Below are 22,409 nucleotides of genomic sequence, written 5' to 3' on the forward strand. Positions count from 1 at the left end.
TTATCTGCTTTATCTACGTAGTCTAAGCTTAGAGTAATTTTTCAACAGTGCAAAATGTATATTACCATCAAAATGTTTTAAACCAATGCTACATTTATCAAATTGAGAAACTTGAATTTGTTTAATTCAATTTGTGATCAAACCAAAAAATACAGATGTTTAATATATGTGGATAGTGGGTAGTTTTTTCTTTTTTTACTTTGTCATTGTCCAGATGTAAGATTGAGGACTCCTATTGTTCCTTATTTTCCGAACATGACAAACAATTACAGGAGGCACACAGTGCTGAAGCTTATTAGATGGATCTGACAAAACGGTCATCTTTATTGTTACTCAGTACAATTTAGCGGTATTGTTTATTATCTTAATGCTCAGCGTGGTTAAGATATTTCAACACTAAGAGGCAGTCAAGAGCGTAATCGGTTGTGCACATGTATTGGGACACTCAATACATTTTTCAGGTTTTCACATAAATGTCTTGTTTATTAAGTACAGAAAGAGGGTGGCACATTACACAGACAACGAATACATAAACATAATTCACTCGTGTGCCACGGCACCCTTCTTCTTGCTTTGTTCGTGGACACTGTTGCCCCATGTGTATGTGAGGTACATCAGGATCATTGCTGAAACACAAAAAGTAAATAAATAAATAAATAAATGAAACCAGTTTGCACAAATTAGCCAAAAAGACAAATTTCACTTGTTAAAATACTCTTTTATCAAACCAAAATATCACAGTGAAGCATTGCTTACGAGGTGCAATCTTGAAAACTGAACTTCGGAACCGTCTCCAAACATTGGGGATGCCCTTTGCAAAGTAGTTGGGAAAGGCCCTCTGCTCAAAAGGGGAGATGCTGTAGGTGACGACGTGCCGGATCTTGGCGAGGTTTCCGAAGTGCATACCCATCGTGATAGCCTGTAAGGCAAAACGGGAAACGAATTCCTAAATTAAAATATATATGTTTTAATAATAAGTTTAATCGTGTCATAATAACTATTACTATTAAAGTCATATCAATAAAATTTCTGTAGGTAAATCCTACATATTCAAACCATTTCACTATTTCTATTTCTAAAACATGCAAATATGACAGCAAGTCAGATCTCTAAGCGCGTTTTCTTTAAACATACCCAGACAGTGCAGGCAAAGACATGAAAATAACAGCTATAGAAACAGAAAAACAATAGCTATAATAATAACTAAAACACACGGGCAATATAAAACACACATTTGGCTTTAGCCAGTTAGCGCCCTACATCATCCCAGCCGGACGAGCTCGATGCTAAGCCAGTTTAGCTAAAAAGAAGACCTTGTCTGACCTTCACACGTAAAATACCGACGTTAACGAGACAGGAAACAGCCGGCAAGACCTTCACTGCGCCTACTGAGACTAAACAGACGGACAGACGAACGTCGGCCTCCTGAAAAAGAAGAGTCTCGTCGCGATTTCACGCAGGCACTAGCCGCTGACCTTAACGCTGCTCGCCGAGCCGGAATTTCGTCTCGACTTTTTCGCCGGAAGCCGAGAAGGAGAGAGACTACGGCGGCCGAGAGGGAGCGCGGCGCCAAACAAAGACGTGCAGAAATAACTCAAGAAAAGGCGCAACGCGGGCAGCGGGAAATCATAGATGAAACAATCATGGGATTTTTTTGGCTCTTAAAAATAGACACATTTCAGTAGGTCAATTGAAAAAAAAAAACACATTAAACGTTTCATAAAAGATGGAGAAATTCATGCATTGTTTAAACAGATATGGTTACATAGAGAATAAGGTTGCATGACAGATTACATGAATTTAATCTTCATGTCTGATTTTTTGCCACTTGTGTATTGGGTTTCATTTAAACAATATAAAATATATTGTTACCGTTGACCTGGACTGCTAGGGTAGTATTTTCTTTACACAAGGAGTGAAATAAAGACTTTTGACCCAATACTTTTGTTTACAACACAAACAATTGGTTTTTGGTCTCAAAATTTACCACTGGCTTAGTTCTGTAGTTCTGAGGATTTTTGAGATATTCTTACTATTAGGAATATGAATTAATACCTGCAATGATGCTCAATAATTCTAGTTGTTGAGAAATAACTTGTGCAATAATATTATTGCAAACTAGAATTGCACAAAAATGTACAGTACAGGCCAAAAATTTCTCATTCAATGTGTTTTCTTTATTTTTATGACCATTTACGTTGGTAGATTCTCACTGAAGGCATCAAAACTATGAATGAACACATGTGGAGTTATGTACTTAACAAAAAAAGGTGAAATAACCGAAAACATGTTTTATATTCTAGTTTCTTTGTTCTGATTACTGCTTTGCACACTCTTGGCATTCTCTCGATGAGCTTCAAGAGGTCGTCACCTGAAATGGTTCTCCAACAGTCTTGAAGGAGTTCCCAGAGGTGTTTAGCACTTGTTGGCCCCTTTGCCTTCACTCTGCGGTCCAGCTCACCCCAAACCATCTCGATTGGGTTCAGGTCCGGTGACTGTGGAGGCCAGGTCTCCACTTTTTGTTAAGTACAAGTTTGAAAAAACCTTCACGTCAGAGACTTCATTCATTATTAGATGAAACTCATCCAGGGTGTCACTGTCCCAGAAATGGACATGCCGTCAGGCCAAACAAACAAAAACAAAGCCACCCTGACTTCTGAAGAATCCCAAGAAAACACATCTTTACAAAACAAGTGCTTTAATATGCCTCATATTTCCATTATTGGTGCTACAATACATCTAACATGCCTTTCAGCTGCTTGTTATCACAAGAAAAGAACATTCTTAACCAAAACTAAATTCATCAAATGATGAAATTCAATTTTAAAAATTCTTTGCTAAAAAAAGATTATAAACCTTGTTCTAAATATTTTGACTAAATGTTAAAAAAATATGTTGACCATTTTCCCTTAGTCAAGTTTCAACATCCAGAGACATTAGAAGTTAGAATACAGAGTGAGTGCCTGAGTTTTTTTTTAGATAATGCTAGGAAAGTGATTCCCAAAGAAAAAAAACTACACATTTTAGTAATTACTAAAAGAATAATAAATTAACTATTTAAAAAACTATTGACGGTTCTACTAATATCACTGAAAGGGGTTTTCTAATAATGAATGGATGAAGCTTTTGAAGTGATGAGCACATCACTCCACCGAGGAATTGTCGCTGATAAAGCTCCTCTCTACATGTATGCAGATATTTCATCATGAACAGACATTACAGGGGCAGGGGTGGCCAATGGGGTAAGGAAGGTTGCCAGTTCGAATCCCGAGCCGCCGCTGCTGCCCGCTGCTCACCAATGGTGATGGTTAAAAGGAGGTAGTTAAAACCTGTTGCACAGATAAGGCAGCACCGTGTGGATTTACACCCATGTTAGTAAGTACGTAAGTAAGTAAGAGTTAGTAAGAGATCTCGTCCTCTCAGTCAGCTGAAGAGCCGGGCGTCGCGGAGGCGGTGGGGCGTGGCCGGGGCTTCTTCCTGTGCCCTGTGTGCGGGTGAAACAGCCGACTCAGCGTGTTAAAGCCTCTTTGGAGGTCTGCTGGTCGGCCACCGTCCCCCCCCAGATGCGCCCGGGCTGCTGGGTCTCCGAGCATCCGTCGCACTTCAGGCCTGGCCCCGGCGTGCAGGTAGTGGCGAGCTTTCTTGCCGCCGTTGTCCCGGACGTCGCAATCCGCCCCGCAGCCCCTCACCAGCAGGGCGATGACGGCCTCGTGGCCGTGGATGGCGGCGAGGTGTAGGGGCGTGTAGCCTGCGTGGGTCTGAGCGTTGACGTCCACCCCGGCGCCGCTCTGCAGTATTTCCCTCATGACGGCGCCGTCGCCGCTTTTGGCAGCCCAGTGCAGGGCGGTGTAGCCGGAGATGAAGTCCCTCCTCCCCGCCAGCTGGGCGTGGCGCCGCAGAAGGCCCAGCGCCTGACCCCAGCGCCCCGCGGCGCACTTCACCAGCCACTCGTGCTCCTCCCCCCTCCCGGGCGGAGGCTCTCCGGCCCCCGAGCTCCTGGCTGCCTGCAGGTGACGCCGCGACGGGTCCTCCCGCGACTTCACGGCGACCAACGCGAACACGGCCGCAGCTTCCCCGGGCGTCACACTCCTCCACACCGAGGGCCTGGCTGCGTGGACATCCGCCAGGCTCTGGTGGGTTCCCACGTTCTCCGAGCAGCTGCCGCTCCTCCTCCTCCTCCTCCTTCTTCTGCTGCTGAAGCTGCTGCTGTTGTTGTTGTTGTTGTTGTCGTCTGCGGTGAACATCTTCCCATCTTGGAACTTCTTCTTCACCACGACAAACTTCACGTCGTCGTCGGCCTTTTGCACCACGGCGACGCTGTTCACGTGCGCCTTGAACAGCTCCCGGTTGCGCTTCTTCTCGTCCGGATCTCGGCAGTTGATGCTCTCCTTGAACCTGGCGACCAGGTCGGAGTTCCGCGCCCTGCCGCCGCGCTCCAGCAGGAAGGCGAGAACCGCGTCCTGGCTGAGGGACATGGCCCGGACGCGCGGACGTGGGTGCGAGTGGACGGAGGCTCTCCCCTCGTCCGACCCGCCGCTTCCGGCGCGTCCGAGTCCGGCCGAGAGCATCCGCGGGCGCGCGGATCGGCGGCGCGCCTGTCGTTGCGCATGCGCAGTCGGGGGCGCGTCGACACAATGTGGCGAAACCCACTGGGACCGAATGCGATGGTTCGCGAACCCCTTTCAGCCTACATTCAACCTACATTCTACCTTCAACAACAAAGGCGAGGCGTCTAAAGTTGAAACTAATCAACTTTATTGGTTTTAATTTCTTTGCAAATCTTCACTCATTTTGAACGTGACGCCTGCAACACGTTCCAGAAAAAGCGGGGACAGGGGCAGCACGAGGAGGGAAAGTTGGGGAGCGCTGATTTGAACGATCCACGGGTGAACAGGCGTTTGTCGTGATTGGGTGTAAAAGGAGCGCCCCCACCAAAAGGTTCAACACTTTGTTGACATCTGCGTGGGCAAATGGTCCAGTAGCCTAATATCAACGCTTCTCAGCGTACAATTGCAAAGACTCGAGGGATTTCATCATATACAGTCCATAATATTATCAAAAGATTCAGAGAATCTGGAGAAATCTCTGTGCGTAAGCAGGGAAGGCCGAAAACCAACATTGGTTGCCCGTAAGCTTCGATCCCTCAGGCATCACGGCAATAAAACGGCATCATTCTGTAACGGATATTGCCATGTGGGCTCAGGAATTCTTCAGAAAATCATTGTCGGTTAACACAGTCCCGTCGCTACATCTGCAAGTGCAAAATCTACTATTTGGTCTTATGAGTTCACATTTAAATGGTTTCTGGAACCGATGGACGTTGTCCTCCAGGACAGAGAGGAAAAGTACCATCCAGATTGTTATCAGCTCAAAAGACAGCATCCATGATGGTATGGGGGTGTGGCATCTGTGAGTGTAAGTGAAGCAATTCTCATTGGGAAACAAAGTGTCCTCTGTATTTAACCATCACCCTTGGTGAGCAGTGGGCAGCCATGACAGGCGCCCGGGGAGCAGTGTGTGGGGAAGGTGATTTGCTCAGTGGTACCTCAGCAGTTCTGGGATTCGAACCAGCAACCCTCTGATTACGACAACGGAGACCCCAGTCTTTTGAGCAACTGAAGTTGTTCATCAGGCAAGAATGGGAAAGAATTCCATCTACACAGCTTCAACAATTACTGTCCTCTGTCCCCAAATGCTTACTGAGTGTTGTTAAAAGTAAAGTGGATGTAAACAGTGTTAAATATATCCCTGTCCCAGCTTTTTGGAAGGTGTTGCAGGCATGAGTTAAGTAAATGCAAAAAGATAATTTAGTTAGTCAGTATGAACATTAGATTCTTGGTAATGTATTCAATTGAATTATGTGTTGAAAAGGATTTGCAAATCATTCTATTCTGTTTTGATTTACGCTATTAAGTGGTACTGAACCACTGCATTATAATGAATTGAATAAAATTTATTGCAGTCTGAGGAAAAACCTTTTCTCCGTAACAGAACACCAAGAAATGAATCAACTCGGTTGCATACCAAAATATGAGCAAATGCTGTTTATTTATTGTTTACATACTGCACAATACGTAAACATGTGTAAAAAAAAAATTATATCAGCAATAATACAGCAAATACAGCCTGTATGGTTTAAATGCATCTTAGCACATCTACTCTCATCCACACCATTCGCAAGGCAAGGCCAGCAATAAATATGAAATAAAACAGAACTGCATTCAAAATTCAGCAACATGTCATTAGCTACATGATCCTTCATCTGTCACATCTAGAAGAAACATCCTGTCCTATTAGGCAGGGTCATGGGTCAGGGACTGTTTCATAAGGCAAGTATATCCACAAGAAAGTGCAAAGATCCTGGATCTAGAGTTCTGAACGTCTTCACAATTGCTATACAATTTCATTCTGCTGGTGCATCCCAAGTTTTCCAAGGTGTTCCTAAAAGCACGTCATAAATGCATGCTGATTTGGCTCCCCATGGCTGTAGCTGGAAATAATTAATGCAGTAAATTAACATGTACATGGGAAATAAATAAATAGATGTAAAATCCTGTAATTAGTGATGTACAATTCAGGGGCAACAGATATGTTCGTATTGTCGCCCTTAGAGCTTCCAGAACTTTGGAGCAGCTTTTGGCATTTCAGCATAACAGCCAATCAGGATCAGTGGCAGCATCTTTCCCTTCTTTGGAATGTGTAGTGCAGAAATGCAGCCGTATGACTGCACGAAATGTGTGATTGGCACCAGATCAGCAGGTGTGATCAGCTTCATGGCCTGATCATGTTAACTCTATAAAGTAAGGCTTCTATTTGAATTCAGCACTACTCAACTGTTGAACTGAAGCTATTTGGACATATAAATCTGCACTTCTACATTCCTCATCACAATAACAATTTTAAATAAGGCTATATAAATACTCTTTGTATTAATATTACACAATAATACACAATTTTTACTCTATTTTGATTGTTTTCATTACATGAAACATTTACAAAATAAAAATTTCTCAATACGGGCAGATTTTTATAAAATCTTTGGATGGACCCTCCCTCCTCTCAATGTCTTTGTCTGTTCCTATTTGGCAAGTAAAAATAAAAGATAGAAAAAACACTGCCCACCCTTAATCAGACCAGCCAGTATAGGAGGGAAATGAGAAGGGCGCTGAACAACCTGGAACAGATGCCCCGCAATGAAAGCTTCAGCTGGGTCAGGCTGTTCACACACAGACGTCAAGCCCACTGTGTGTTGGAGGGACATGGGGAATAATATTTAAATAATATTTACATTTTAAAAATAAAATTGGTACAATTAAAAGCACTGCGAGGCACTGAGGTACAGCACAGACGTTTGAAAATGTGCTGGACGCACATCAAACCAACTCCTCCTCGCAGTGGGCGTCGCCCACCAGCAGTGAGTGCTTGTCTGGCTCGCTAAGGGCGATACTGTTGAGCGAATGCTTGTCAGAGCGCAGGGAGTTGATCGATGCTCGGCTGTAGTTCACAAATCGGTCCAGCAGGCTGAGCTTGGGTGAAGGTCGGCGCAGCTCGCCCATACCGATGTGAACGCTGACGTCTCCCAGGCTGCCTTGCCTCCTGTGGGTGCCCAGCTGCTGCTCCAGCTTCTCAGCTGTGGGTTTAGTGTAACTATAGAAACGGAGGACAATGAGAGTGATACGCTGCTCGCATTAAACTACAGCAGAATGTTTACACAAAATGTACTATACAAATGTACTGTGTATTCAAGCGCATCCATTTCTGGAATGGCCCAAATATTCTTACATAAGTCATTCTGTATGCCAAACTGGACAGCAAACCCTGCCCGTAAAATGAGGGACTCACTATGTAAAAAAGGAACTCACCATTTAAGTAAGAGGGAGGACAAGACCACCGACACTGATGAAGCAGCCATGGCAGCAGAGCCCATCCATGGCTGGAGAACCATGCCTATCGGCATGAAGACACCTGAAGCGAAAACAATATTAGAACAGTTCTTGTGAGACACTGACCAACTATATTACATGAAATAAACAGGGCTTTTAGAACGTACCCGCAGCAATGGGAATCCCCACCAAGTTGTAAATGAGAGCGAATATAAAGTTTACGCGGATTCGTTTCACGGTTTTCTTGGACAGGTCGATGCTTCCGACCACATCCAGGAGGTCGTTCTGTGGATTTCAAATAGAGTGTGGATGTTAGTTTAACCAGTATCACCTCAGTTTAGAGCTGCACAACGTATGCAACAAATGTAAAGAAAAAAAACAATTCTACGTACAGGCATAAATGATTCAAAACATCTGAAACTGGAAATGAACTGAAATTGTCAATTTGCACGATGCTCTGGAAAGCATACAGTTTGCATCCCACTAAAAGATTGTGAATGCACAGAGCTCATTGTCAGATGTAGCTGTTATGCTATAACAGGTTCAACCATTTTCTCGTTATTTGTTAACAGAATAAGCTCAAATTTAACCTGTAGGAGACATGCTTATAGAAGGTAAAGTCATGACTCACCCTAATCAGCACTACATCTGCAGCCTCAATAGCCACATCGGTGCCTGTTCCGATTGCAATGCCCACATCTGCCATGGCTAGTGCTGGAGAGTCGTTCACACCGTCGCCAACCATCGCAACTCGCTTTCCTGACTGCTGCAGCTGCTCCACCTTCGCCACTTTATGTGACGGCAGCACCTCGGCAAACACTTTCCTGATTCCCACCTGAAAAAAGCAATTTCACGAATTCTCTACCACCATATATTTAATTCTAATCAAATTACATACTTTACAGGAATATCTGCAAACATTAACGTACATTGTTTATTTCAAATCATGTGCAGTTGTTTAACGTCAAACATAATTCTGATGCAGACTGGACTTTTGCTAAGCTCCAATGTTACTGATAGTGGAGAATGATGATTGAGGAGTACCTGGGCTGCAATGGCGCGAGCTGTTTTACTGTTGTCTCCGGTCATCAGGACCACCTCCAGGCCCATGTTGGTCAGTGTGTGGACAGCCAATTCTGCTTCTGGTTTCACTGTGTCTGCAATCGCTACCATGGCACAAAGAACACCTACAAAACACACAAAGCCATACATTTTATTCCCCTAGATAATTCGTTTAAATGATTTGATATTAATTTAAAAGGAAGCTTTCATCATGCCAAACGGCGAGGGCAACAACATAGCACATAGCTACATGCCGCTTACCGTCTACAGCCACCAGGACAGCAGTGCGTCCTCTGCGCTCATGGTCAGTCATGGCCTCATCCACGTCGGCCCAGATCTGCAGCGCGTTGCGGCGCATCCACTCCCTGTTTCCAATCAGCACAGTGTAGGATGCAGACTGCACCAGAGCTGAAGGGGAGCACAGAGAATAAATAACTGGAAGAACACCACATCAGAACCGGGCCTGGTAACTGAAGGTAGGAAACGCTTTAAACTAGGTTCCAATTCATATTCCAATTGCTATTTGTATTGACCCTTATAAATAACTGGGATCAGCACATCTAAAAGCAGCTTCGATATCTGGGTTAGGTCCCTTACTGAGAGGCTCAGGGCTCATGATGAGAGGATGTGAACTGCTGGAGCTCATCCTCGAGTCGCTGATCCGCACCAAGATGGAGTTGTGCTGGTTCTCCTCACCATCGCTGTCCTCGTACTTCAGCACGCTCTCCACGTTGCTCACCTGGCATCTGATGCCACACCCAGGCACTGTCTGGAAATCCGTACAGGCTCCCAGGGACTCTGTACCCAATTCCTGTGAACAGACGTAAAGATAAATTAACACATTAACCCTTAACCCTTAACCTAATGAAGTTACTTTAGAAACAGACATGGTGAATCATTTTCATGCACATTTGGGGGTGGGGGGTTGGTATAATGGAAGGAGAAGCATTGGCCTATATAAAATAATAATACAACTGATTAATCATTCCAAAGTTGATACACTGAAAGACTGACTGACTGTATCTGACATCACCTGTTTGCAGAATTTGGTGATGGCAGCACCGAGTGGGTGCTCGCTGCTATTCTCTGCTGTTCCCAGAATAGCCAGCAGCCGAGACCGTGGCATCCTGTTCCCCTCCACCAGAATCTTCACTTGAACCACTTTGGGCGCTCCGTATGTGATGGTGCCCGTCTTGTCGAACACAACGGACTGAATCTGTGCAAAGAACAAACAGCATGGTAAAAAAAGAATTTTTCATATACATGTATTATGTCCATGACTCGATAAAGGGTAGCAGGATCACTGTTACTTCACCATTCCTTACCTTGTGCGCCATTTCCAGAGGCTCCCCGCCTTTGATAAGTATGCCATTCTGTGCACCCACACCAGTGCCCACCATCACAGCTGTTGGTGTCGCCAGACCCAGGGAGCATGGGCAAGCAATGCAGAGCACAGTGATTGAGGCCTGGAATGCAAAACGAATGACTGCCTCCACCTTGGAAATGCTGTGACTGTAGCCCTGCCGGTTGTAAACAAAGAGCACATATCTGTTCATTTACATGTGACTGCATTTACAGGCTCAATGTGTTAAACAAGCAGACCAGATATTAAGGTGGTTGTAGCCTAGTGGGTAACACACTCGCCTATGAACCAGAAAAGTCACAGGTTCGAACCCCACTTACTACCCTGAGTGTCTCCAGGCAGACGGTCCATGTAACTACTGACGATAAGTTGCTCTGGATAAGGTGCGTCTGATAAACATCATAGTCGAATAGTAAAAATCCCAAGTGGAAATGTTAGCTGGTTTGATAGGAACAATGTGCCTTCAAACGACAGCAGCAAATAAACTATCCTGGTACCACAAGGACAACACAGACAATATACGTGTACTGGTCACTCACCGGGAAGTACTTCTCCACCAAAGAAAAGTTCAGAAATCCGATCACAATCCACACAACCAGGGTCAGGACAGAGACTCCGACAATGAAGGGGACAAAATAGCCACTGATTTTATCTGCATACTGCTGAATGGGAGCCTACAGAAGCAGAAGCAGCTTTTTAGCTATATTGCAACAATCCATCGGTTCCACACATTCTGAAATAAGGTACAATTGTTCCACAATACGTTTCATATTTAAATTGGCTAAATTAGAATCGCCTACATTTGAAATCTAAAGCTACTCATTTATGTGACAAAGGAAACTTCACAAGCAAAAATCTGAAGCACCTTTGATGTCTGAGCCTCCTCCACCAGTTTGACGATCTGGGAGAGTGTGGTGTCGGTGCCAACGTGGGTCGCTTTGATCAGCAGAGAGCCGTTCTGGTTGATGGCACCGGCAATCACAGTGCTGCCGGGCTTCTTCGTTACTGGCATGGCCTCGCCTACTCGTATACGAACACAGGTGAGCAACGTGAGCCACCAAAAAACAGGAATGAGGAACATTTGCAAATTATTAAATGCACTGATAAAGCTTTGAAAGCCTTTCTGCACGCAACCCACCCGTGATGAGAGATTCATCTGCCATAGAGTGACCCTCAATGACGCGGCCGTCCACTGGAAACTTCCCCCCAGGAACCACCTTTACCACGTCTCCTCGCTGCACCAGCTCAACATCCACCTGCTCCTCACTGAGAAGAAAAGGGCGGGTCAAGATGAAGGAGCAGACCACCTTATTACTGTCTGCCAAAAGGTTTGTGAAAAAAAGGTATGTCTCTTTACCTCAAAACTGACATGTCGCTGTTTAGCGTTACAACAGTGGCTTCTGTGGCCTGAAGGGACATGAGCTTGGACAAGGCCTCTGAAGTTTTACTCTGTGTGCAGGAGACACCCAGAACATGAGCACACACGTAAACCCAAGCACCCAAAACGTTGCTGCAAACTCTTATGATTGCTGTTTTTAAATTGACAATGATAAGAGCAGTAAACATGATTCTAACATTCTTTAGAATTTTTTATGAAACATCCTACCTTGGCAATCTGCTCCAACCACCGGCCCAGAGAGATGAAGACAAACAGCATGGGCGGAGTGTCAAAAAAGGTAATGGGATTGACCTTCGCCCTTTCCACCATTGCAACCATCAGGACGATTACAGAGTACACAAAAGCTATGGTGGTGGCCAGCACTATGAGGACGTCCATGTTGGCCGTCTTGTGTTTGACCGCTTTGTAAGCTTGAGTGTAGAAGTAACGTCCTCCAATGAACTGCAGAGACAGAACACCAGTACTGAGATGCTAATAATCAGCTAAAAGGAACTAGACACATTTTGAATGCACAGTGAACAAATCACAGAAGCAACGAGACAACACTGTTCTAAAGCCGTGGAAGTGTTACCTGCACAGGCACGCAGAAGATGAAAGACAGCAGGTTCATGATGGAGAGGCCGGGAAGCAGCTGTTTCTCCAAGAACATGGTGGAATGGTATTGTTCCCTGTCTCCTGCCGAGGTGTTGTAGTGGTGGGCCGTGTCGATCTGATGGTCCACTATCATCATGTAGATCATCATGCCCATGACAGGGACGCAGAAGAACAGACTGATGAGGAAGGATTTTCTCCACCTAGAGCCAGATAAGAAGATGAGAATTAGTCACTGTATTTCTCTTTTTTTATTGTAACAGTCAGGGAAGATGGATAATGGAGCATTGGTGAGCAAGAATCTATTCATATTTTTTGTTCTCAGACAATCCTGAGGACAAGCACCATCCTATTACATGTCAGACACCAAATAAAGAAGCCCCACCTCGGTCAGTTCAGGTGCGACTGCTCATGTTATTTGAACTTACTGCTGAATCTCTTGGCTGTGATCAAGGTGACTAGCTGAACGATCCTTCTTCACAAGAGATGCCTCAAACCCCAAATTCTGTTCAACAGAGATGTTCGTGTTTCAATGACATATTATTTCAATTTGATTATAGTGACGTATTTCTAATTAGTATAAGGAATTCTATCAAGGTTAGAATCATTTTAGATGATCACAAATACATTTAGCAGATGCCCTTATCCAGTGCAAATTACAAATCAGTAGTTACAGGGACAGTCCCCCTGGTGACACTCAGGGTTAAGCGGCTTGCTCAAGGACACAATGATAGTAAACATTTGACCGTGGTCTTCTGGTTCATATTAGCCTAATGGCATATCACCAAGGTCACAATCCATGTAACACCCAGGAAAAACTCGCCTCAATCAGCCGGATTACATCACGCGGTCCTGTCACTTCCGGGTCATACTTGATGTGAGCTTTGTTGGTTGCTAAGGCAACAGAGGCATAAACAACACCTTTCTGTTTCACCAGGCTGGACTCAATCTTGTGGACACAGGAGGCGCACGTCATACCCCTGACCTGTAAAAACACAAGAACGCAGAGTTCAGAATCACTAACTATTCATAAATCATCCATTTCAGAGTTATGCCTTTTAAAAAACGTAACATACACACACATTGCAGGCATTGCTTCACTTACCACAAGCTCAAGCGTCCCATCCGAGCTGTCGTAGTTCTCCATGACACACGCAGTGAAGCCCAACTCCCGAATGCACTCTGCAATCCTCAGGGGGTCGATGACGTTTGGATTGTATCGCACCTCTGCTTTACTGGCCATCAGCGCTACCAGCACTGAATAAATGCCTACAAGTGGACGAAGAGCTTACTTTCACGTAAACACCCCATAAAAAACCGACACACATCACTAGTCAATGTTCATGCAGGAAACATGTAGGGTAAGCTACATGATTTACATTGGTTTGCAAAGGAACTGAGTGCTACTGAGAAGATTTAGTGAACAAAAGATACTTTAAAAGGCAAAAGTAAAAAATAAAACAAACAAACAAATAAATAAATAAAGTCACTAGAATTTGATGCATGATTTGTTTTTCTTTTGTAGTTGTCAGGGAACTTTCACAAACAGAATAAATTATCTGACTCCTCAAGTAGGCAGCTAAGCATATTCAAGGTTCAAGATCAAGCCTCAGGGTAGTCACAAAAATAAATCCAAATGATGAGAACATTAGTGAAAATGAATTTAAGTAAAAAAAAAACGAAGTAAATAAATGCAGGAACAGGAACACAAGCGCAATCCATGTCTTTTTTCATTTCTTTTTACCATGCTCGTTTTTCAGGTTTCTCTCAATGTTGGAAACACATGAGGCGCAGGTCATCCCACCAATCTGGATGAAGCATTTGGAATGTGACTGTGTTCCAGTGACAGGACCAGAATCCTCCTCCTCCTCCTCCAGGTCTTTCTCTGTAGTGTTTTTCGTGGTTTGGACTGGGGTCAAACTGTGTGCAGGATCTGCACTGGAAATTGGCTTTGACACCAGAGAGTTTGATTCTAGAAAAAAAAGGCAATTTGAGTAAACACTGACATTTGGTCTAAAAGCTGTCAGCAAGATCTACACTCACAGCCTGTTTGATTCAAGTTTAAGGATATGTCTCACCTGGAAGGAAAGCATCAAAGCCCATATCTTCTACTGCCCCGCGCAGCTCCTCCGGCGTGGTAACCAGAGGGTCGTATTCAAATGTTCCTTGGTGATTCGCCAGCGACACCTTAGCTGACCTCACCCCTTTCCTCTTCGAAATTGTTTCTTCAATGCTCTGGACGCAGGAGTTACAAGTCATCCCCTCGATGCGGATTTCCGCATTTCCAGAGAGAGGTTGGGTGAAGCTGGGCTCGAGTTTTAGTGTCTGACTCAAGGGAGGCGGCTCATGAAGAACTGGCTCACCGCTTGGCAACTGCACTCTGAACTCTCCTGGCGGGAGAGCTTCAATGACCTTCTGGAGATCCATCACAGAGACCAGCTGAGGGTCGTACTGGATGGTCGCCCATTCCATTTCCAAGGACACAACGACCGACTTCACACCGGGTATCTGGACAACATTGTCCTGTATGTTGACCACACAGGACTGACAGCGCATCCCTGTCACTCCAAGCCGGGCCGTGGCTTCAGGGTTAGGAGCCTCGGTGCTGTCCTCAGCCGAGGAAGAGTTCTGGCTCTTAGTGTTCAGCAAACGCTCCACCTCGACGGGAAGCTGAAGTTGCCGAGGCTTCGATTTGACAAAGGCCTTGAAGCCAGCGACAGCGATCTGATTGATAATTTCGTCCACAGTTATCAGGTAAGGCAAATAAAGCACCATGGCTTCCTGGGAGTCAAGAGACACTGTAAAAAAATAAAAAGTCTTACAGTGGACATAAAAAAAAAGTGTACACATCCCTGTTAAAACACCACAATAAATAATTTCTAAACTTTATTATAAGGTGTGTGTGTGTGTGTGTGTGTGTGTGTGTGTGTGTATATATATAAAGCTGGTTGTATAACTGTGCACACTCTTAAATTAATACATTGTTGGGCTCACATGTTGCTTCAGTCACATGATTCTGAGAGATAGTTAGCTGAATCAGCAAAAAACTATATTTCCCAATCACTTGACTCATGTGCAGCATATTTTATATATATATATATATATATATATATATATATATATATATATATATATATAGAGAGAGAGAGAGAGAGAGAGAGAGAGAGAGAGAGAGAGAGAGAGAGAGAGAGAGAGAGAGAGAGAGAGAGAGAGACAAAAAATAAATAATGTTACCAAAAAAAAAAAAAGGACAAACATGCCTATGGCATTTTGCAAATGATCTATTAACTAAATATAATTTGTAAAACTCTGTCCTGAAGGTTTTCCGTTCACAGCACTGATGATACTTTTACGGCACATGGCCCAGACAACTTAACAGGTTTCCAGATGCTCACCTTTGATCTTTTCAACCCCCTTCAGCTTCCCAATCTTCCCCTCGATCGTTGTGGTGCAGGACAGGCAGACCATCCCTTCAATGCGAAACTTCACCGGCTCCGCCCCAGCAGGGCCTCGTACGTACCCCTCTGGGTGAGCAGGTGAGGGGCTGATGGGCCCTGAGTTGGTTGGTGTGTCTACTTTCAGTTCGTCCAGCGCCTCGCTGATTTGCTCGGAACTCACCACAGAAGGGACGAAGGTGATGGACACTCCCTTGCCCCCCGGCCTCTCCTGGGTCTCCAGGACACCTCTCAGCAAGGCCAGCCTGGACCGCACAGACTCTACAGACACGTCAGCGGTGTTAACAGAGGTGGTTTCCGTAGGCACTGGAGCTGCTGCGGTGCCATTCGGCAAGTTGGACTCAAAGCCCATGTCCTCAATCGCTTCTGCCAGTGACTCTGAGCTCTGCAGGGCGTGGTCAAACACCACAGTGGCGTTCTTCAGTTTCAAGGACACCTGCAATATATGACAAAACATCTCAGAGAGAGCATTTTTAGCAGTACACCTACTAAATTACCCCATTGCGCAACCACAAGCAGTCCTGAGGAACCATAAAGTACACGCTGACACAACACGGCTATTATCACACTCAAGACACGATGAGTGGGCCGGCATCACCATGAACCCGCTGCTCTTATTTACTATGCATTCACACAAGCCTTCACGTGCTCTCTCTCTCTCTCTCGTGTGATCCTTGTGATCCACTAGTCATATCACATGACCCTTAAGCCCGGAACCATAGGAAAGGGCCACAGCGGGAAGCCTTGCAACACAGCGAGAGTCTGCAAGGCCTTGGGGCATAAAGCAATTATTACTCCTATTAGAGCCCAGACAAAAAAAAAAAGGAAAACTAGTTACGCATCTTTGGATAATGCCGTAAACTCATTTCGTGTCTGGCTGCATCACCCCAAATTAGCGAGAGCATAATTCACAGTCGGTTTCCGAAAAGGCCAACCCTCTGCGCAGGAGCGCATTATTACGTTACCGCCTCCCCCTGACCCCTGCCTGAAGGGAAAGGGAGCGATAAGGGAAAGGTCAGAACAAATAAACAGCATTTGGAGTGCCGTTAAGAGCCGTACAGACGTATGGTCTCCCTCAATTACGCCGCTGACCCTGGAGGGGACAGCGTAAATCAGGCTTTATCGCTCTGGGATCGTTGAAGTGGGCTTATCGCCGGCACACCCCGGCTTCTGCAGCAGGGAGAAAGCGAACACTTTACGGCGTCCTCACAGCGTTGACCATTGCCGGAACGCTCACCTGAACGTGCACGACTCCGGAGAGCCCGCGGACCCGCTGCTCGATGGACTGAACGCAGGACACGCAGGTCATTCCCTCAACCCCGAGGGTGACGGACCGCAGATCGGGCTTCATCACTGCCGGAAACAAAAAAAGTGTAGACATATTTATCTGGGGTCTGGTGGAGAATAGATAACACGTAAAAACCATTAGGAGACAGATTAAGGGCTTCGTGAAACAATGGAGCGCGCGCGCGTGTTCCGTCCACATTGACCCAGGAACTTCGCAAGCGGCAAAGCAGCTTTCAGAGTGACCTTCGTGTGATCATCCACTAAGCTTGATAAACAGGATAAGCAACAATATTTGTCGCTCGTCGGTGCTGTTAATAAAGAAAACGTCTCCCCTTTCATCGAGGTGCCGCTCCTCTAAATCAAGGAAACATAACTCGGGAACTCGAACGCGAAGATTCCGTGCAGCTCAGCCATAAAAAAAAACAAAGAACAAAAAAAAAAAATGTGGAAACCAGAGAGGATCCCAGAAAACTGTAAGGGCGGTGGTTTTATCTGTAATGGTGGAGCTTTCGGCTTTATCCTCTGTGCAATCTGAGCTGAGAACAGAGCAAGAAAAGACGGTCATCCTGAACAAGAGGACCCAACTGGCAGAATCGCCTTTTTCGGACGTTCAGAGAAGTTGCGTGATGGGTACATTTACATTTACAGCATTTATCAGTCGCCCTTATCCAGAGCGACTTACAATCAGTAGTTACAGGGACAGTCCCCCCCGGGAGCGACTTAGGGTTAAGTGTCTTGCTCAGGGACACGATGGTAGTAAGTGGGGTTTGAACCTGGGTCTTCTGGTTCATAGGCGAGTGTGTTACCCAGTAGGCTACTAACACCGGTACAGGCGAGGACGAACTTGCAAGGCGATCTGAGTTACAGTCTAATGTCGAAATCCATCTACCGTCTCCACACTTTTCCAGATGTGCAAATAAACTCGCAAAGGTCCTTCCCAAAAACGAACCGTAACTTCCGACGAACCGTCACCGAACACGTCTGTGTTCAACAGACGGCGCCCGGAGTTACGACTTTAAATTATACGTTCAGAACACACACGGACGGGAACTTTAAGAGGTGGGTGTCGGTGAAAAAAGAGGGAGACGCGGCGCTGACAGGACTCGCGTCACGTACTCCATCCTACGTGCCGAAGACAAGGTTTCTTGCTGCTTATTCGAAGAACGCTGAAACCTTTCTGTCGTGCGCACAGCAACAGCGGGCAAAAAAAAAAAAAAAGCACAAACCACCGCCGACAGGCAGCGTAGCTCAACGCGGCGCACTCACCGGCTTCGCCCGGACAGCCCTCCACACGAAGCGGGGCCCCGGCGAGAAAAGGCACAGACTCCGCGTCGCCTAGCCGACTAGCCTGCCACGGGCTAGCGCTCCGCACGGACCGGGCGACTTCACAGCGGAAACCATGGCCGGCGGAGCTCCTGGTGTCAACTTCAGACCAAGGGCCGAGCAGAAAGAAAACCTCATCCTCCCCCCATCACCAGTCTCCAGTTGCGAGAGAGAGCGAGAGAGAGAGAGAGATCCAGCCCAGGTCGAACGACGCAATTTCGGCGCGACGTGATGACGTCACGACACGTTGGCTGTTATTATTTTGGCTTGAAAAGCAATAATCTTATTATATTATGTTGTTTCTTGATTTCTTCAATCAATTAGAAGACTTCATCATTTTGTGTAAGACGTCATAATTGACCCTCTGATTAATTGTCATGTAGATATTTTGTTCCACATTGAACATTATGGTTACATATGTTATCCATATTTGTTGATGGTATATGTCCACGAATATTTTTGTAAATACCTGTCTAATATAATAATATGACATCATTTTTAGTATGATATTAATTCAGATTTCTTTATTTTATATTTTATGGCTAGTTGAAAACAGTTTAGATATTTGCTGAATTGGGACATAGCCATTCTTCTCTACCTAGAATGCAACGTCGAGCACTATGTCACTGTCACAGGGCTGACTCTGTTTATGTTCAGGTTCAAGTTTAAGTTGAGCCTTATTGTCATTTCAGCTACATACATGTTAGACAGTACATAGTGAAACAAAACAAAACTCAGATTTTTCTCCGATTTCATCACCATGCCAGCATGATGATCCCTCACTGTAGTGTCACTTCTGCTAGTGTCTTTCAGGTGAATAAAGAAGCATTTAAGTGAAATGACAAGAGAATCAGAATATGAGACTTGTTCCACTTCTGTAATTCTGGTTTTAAAGGCAGAAACCCCTCTAAGATGTTAAGCAGCAATATTTCACAAAAATAGGAATTCTGTTCGAGAATCAGGACTCGTCGGGGGCATGAAGTCACTTATGGGTCCTGAAACTGCTTTGGTTCCCTCCTCAGGGCAACAGGTTACACCTTCTGTGCAGATAGTTTACGACTCCACATAATATCTCATCACGCACAAAACGTATGTATGTAACTTTTTGTATATTGGATATGTTATATTAAAGTGGTTCTAAGTGGTTTTATTACTAACTGGGTATCTATCTATCTCCTACCAGAATGGTGCAGTATTATTGGTATGATAGGAGTATTTAATTCAATATAATCTATAGTTAAGACAGACAATGTATCATATAGATAACGCAGTTCATATGAGACCATTATTATACATTATTACCCAATAATCCTGTTGGACAGTCCTGACCTTCTCTAAAACGACCGATATGACGTATTTTAACACGTAAAGAGCTCTGTTGTGAGTGTAAGCAGCAGCAGTTTCAGCATAAACACACTTATTTACCAAAAAAAAAAACCCTGCTGACCTGCAGTGCACCCTACATTCCCAGATGCTGTCACTGTTGCTGGAACTTTCTACCATTGTGTTCTACCTCACCTACTACCATTGTGTCCCTGAGCAAGAAACTTGACCCTGAGTGTCTCCAGGGAAGACTGTCCCTGTAACTACTGACTGTAAGTTGCTCTGGATAAGGGCAAAGAAAGAAAGAAAAATGAAAAGAAAGTGACCAAGGAGGACCAAGAGACAGAAGGCCACCAGGCTTGGCTTTGTGCCCAGTGTGGCCGGCTTGACTTGGAGACCCGTGGAAGTCTGGGGCAACCTGCCTCACCACGTAGTCCTGGTGGACGTGCCCGAGCTTCTTCCGTGTGCTGCCGCTGCAACGACATCTTTCACATCCTAGACCTGTGGCGCCAGTTCGAGTTTGAGCTCAACTAGCCGGCCACTCCGTACCTGAAGTTCACTCCCCCGGATATGAACCAGCAGTTCATCAAGACACATGCGCAGCACCTGAAGTACGTCAGCTTCAAGGTACATGAGGAGAAATCTGGCCGTTCCTATTGTACTGGGTGCTTTTAAATGTTAGAAGTTGTGCAATAATTTATTACCTTCCACATATGTTAACCATTTTGGTCAAATGGTGCTACCAGTAGCTAGCGTTCTGAGCAAAGCATTGTCCCCACACACTGCTCCAGCCTGTCATGGCTGCCCACTGCTCACCAAGGGTGATGGTTAAAAGCAGAGGACATGTTTCGTTGTGTCACCATGGGCTGTGCTGCAGTGTATCACAATGACAATCACTTCACTTTCACTTTCACGTTGGAGATGAAAGGAACAACCTGTAGCTGTTAGTTTAGTGTCTTCCTCTGGATTCTCCTGATAGGGGTCACCACAGCGGACCTGGCCAACGTTTCATGCCAAACACCCGTCCTGACACAACCCTCCTATCCCAACATCCTCTCCCAGCTGGCCAGCTGCACCATCAAAACTCTGGCCCTGATCTCAACGGCGCGTTCCAGCTTCATGGACTTGTCACAGGTACCACACTGGACTGTAGCCTCTCTAAAATTGATGGAGGGGAAATTACATCTTTTTTTTGTCTTTTGTTTTAATCAGTCACACTTTGTCTCAGCCCTGACAGTAGTGTTCATCAACTCCAAGTCCTTGTCCTCGATAAAAATTGCTAGCTCCTCCTTGAGTTCAAGCACCTTCAGATGTTACATAATGAAATACCAGGATTATCAGGAATTATTAACTCATTACAATTTAATTTAGTTAAATACCTTCATAAATTACACTATAAATTACATGAGCTGCCAAACCAAACACATTTATTTAGGCCTTTTTAAAGGGTTAGATTTTCATTTAGATATTTATAAGACCAACATGATATGCACAATACTGTAAAATGTGTAGCTATGACACTAATGTGAGTTATCCTAAATCAGTGGTTCCAAGGCTTTTTTTTTCTTGAATCCTCTGCACCAGGACCCCCCATCCCGACCCCTGTAATAAGCAGCAGTTGTAGATTTATTATTCTCCTTGTGGAATTTAATGAATTTAAATGGGAAACCAAAAATATGTTTTAATTTGTAATATCCAGAGATTTTATTATCCTATTGGGTGCGTTTTGGGGATTTTATGAATTTAATGTTAACAAATGTAATTTTTGTAACCTCATAGCGTGAGCACAGATGAAATTGTGTGGACCCCCCTGCAATCCCCCCACCAGGCTGGGAACCACTGGCTTAAATATTGAGTGACCGCTTAAGTGTAGAAATACAGCAAATACACAATATCTAGATACCTGAGAATACATAATATCACATGACCGCATATTTCAGTAAGACCATACCTCACAGTCTTTAATTGTGCTTGTCTTGTGCCATTGCTATCCTGCATGTGGCGGATAAGTTGAGGGAGCTGGCGCTGAACTACCATCTGCTGAGTGACGAGCTGCTTTTGGCACTTTCCTCTGAGAAGCACGTCCACCTGGAGCACCTGCACATCGACATCGTGAGTGAGAATCCAGGCCAGACGCAGTTTCACACCATCAAGAGGAGCAGCTGCGAGGCGCTGATCCGTCACTCGCCCAAGCTCAACATCGTCATGTACTTCTTCCTGTACGAGGAGGAGTTCCTCCACTAGTTCCTCTCCTACTACTTCGGCTGAGCCGTCAGCAAGGAGATGCTGGGCCACATCGGGTAGAACTGGCCTCGGCTGGTGGAGCTGGTGGTGTGCGCCAATGGCCTACAGCCTTTAGACGAGGAACTGATCCATATTGCCGAGCGCTGCAAGAGCCTGACCGCCATCGGCCTGGGCGAGTGCAAGGAGTTTGTGAAGATGTGCGGTGGACGCCTCACACAGCTGTCCATCATGGAGGAGGTTCTGATGCCTGACAGCACCTACAACATGGAGCCGATCCACAGCGAGGTGTCCAAGCAACTGGGCCGCATCTGGTTCCCGTGCATGATGCCTGTCTGGTAAGTGTGTGGCCAAAGTGATGGCGTCCCTGAGGACCACCTCAGAATTTAGGTGATTGTGGAGTCTACTTGTTGACTTGATGTTTTAAGTTTGATGCTGTTCACTACAGTCAGTAACCATTTAATGTGTGACTACGCTGGATG

General features: G+C 45.2%; 4 protein-coding genes across 5 annotated transcripts; 1 reads left to right on the top strand and 3 right to left on the bottom strand.

The window, feature by feature from the left end:
* Positions 1-453: 453 nt before the first annotated feature.
* On the bottom strand, positions 454-1,549 carry uqcrq (ubiquinol-cytochrome c reductase, complex III subunit VII). Of its 2 annotated transcripts, none has more exons than XM_028960640.1 (3): positions 1,476-1,549; positions 757-919; positions 454-626 (listed from the first exon to the last, which is right to left on the bottom strand). In XM_028960640.1, the coding sequence occupies exons 2-3, from the start codon at positions 908-910 to the stop codon at positions 541-543; spliced, it is 240 nt and encodes a 79-aa protein (XP_028816473.1). In that variant the 5' UTR covers positions 911-919; positions 1,476-1,549; the 3' UTR covers positions 454-540. The 2 variants fall into 2 exon arrangements, with proteins under 2 accessions (XP_028816473.1, XP_028816474.1); XM_028960641.1 differs by lacking the exon at positions 1,476-1,549 and adding an exon at positions 1,324-1,469.
* Positions 1,550-2,732: 1,183 nt separating this feature from the next.
* Positions 2,733-4,575, bottom strand: sowahab (sosondowah ankyrin repeat domain family member Ab). The gene has a single exon (XM_028960652.1). It carries the CDS (start codon positions 4,566-4,568, stop codon positions 3,420-3,422), a length of 1,149 nt encoding a protein of 382 aa, XP_028816485.1. The 5' UTR covers positions 4,569-4,575; the 3' UTR covers positions 2,733-3,419.
* A 1,454-nt stretch (positions 4,576-6,029) lies between these two features.
* Positions 6,030-18,585, bottom strand: atp7a (ATPase copper transporting alpha). The gene is made up of 23 exons (XM_028960527.1): positions 18,307-18,585; positions 16,991-17,106; positions 15,694-16,189; positions 14,377-15,096; positions 14,043-14,270; positions 13,404-13,567; positions 13,122-13,283; positions 12,727-12,803; positions 12,279-12,501; positions 11,915-12,148; positions 11,666-11,757; positions 11,447-11,574; positions 11,174-11,328; positions 10,848-10,982; positions 10,271-10,465; positions 9,979-10,161; positions 9,543-9,756; positions 9,207-9,353; positions 8,928-9,070; positions 8,515-8,718; positions 8,051-8,168; positions 7,863-7,965; positions 6,030-7,647 (listed from the first exon to the last, which is right to left on the bottom strand). Exons 2-23 carry the CDS (start codon positions 17,102-17,104, stop codon positions 7,374-7,376), a joined length of 4,509 nt encoding a protein of 1,502 aa, XP_028816360.1. The 5' UTR covers positions 17,105-17,106; positions 18,307-18,585; the 3' UTR covers positions 6,030-7,373.
* A 1,126-nt stretch (positions 18,586-19,711) lies between these two features.
* Positions 19,712-22,269, top strand: LOC114768552 (F-box/LRR-repeat protein 3). The gene is given in 5 exon segments (XM_074933607.1): positions 19,712-19,716; positions 20,121-20,335; positions 20,678-20,820; positions 20,899-21,056; positions 21,627-22,269. Coding segments are annotated over 5 exon segments (1,164 nt in total).
* Positions 22,270-22,409: the final 140 nt, after the last annotated feature.

The sequence above is a fragment of the Denticeps clupeoides genome, chromosome 18 (assembly GCF_900700375.1).
Source record: "Denticeps clupeoides chromosome 18, fDenClu1.1, whole genome shotgun sequence".
NCBI lineage: Eukaryota > Metazoa > Chordata > Actinopteri > Clupeiformes > Denticipitidae > Denticeps > Denticeps clupeoides.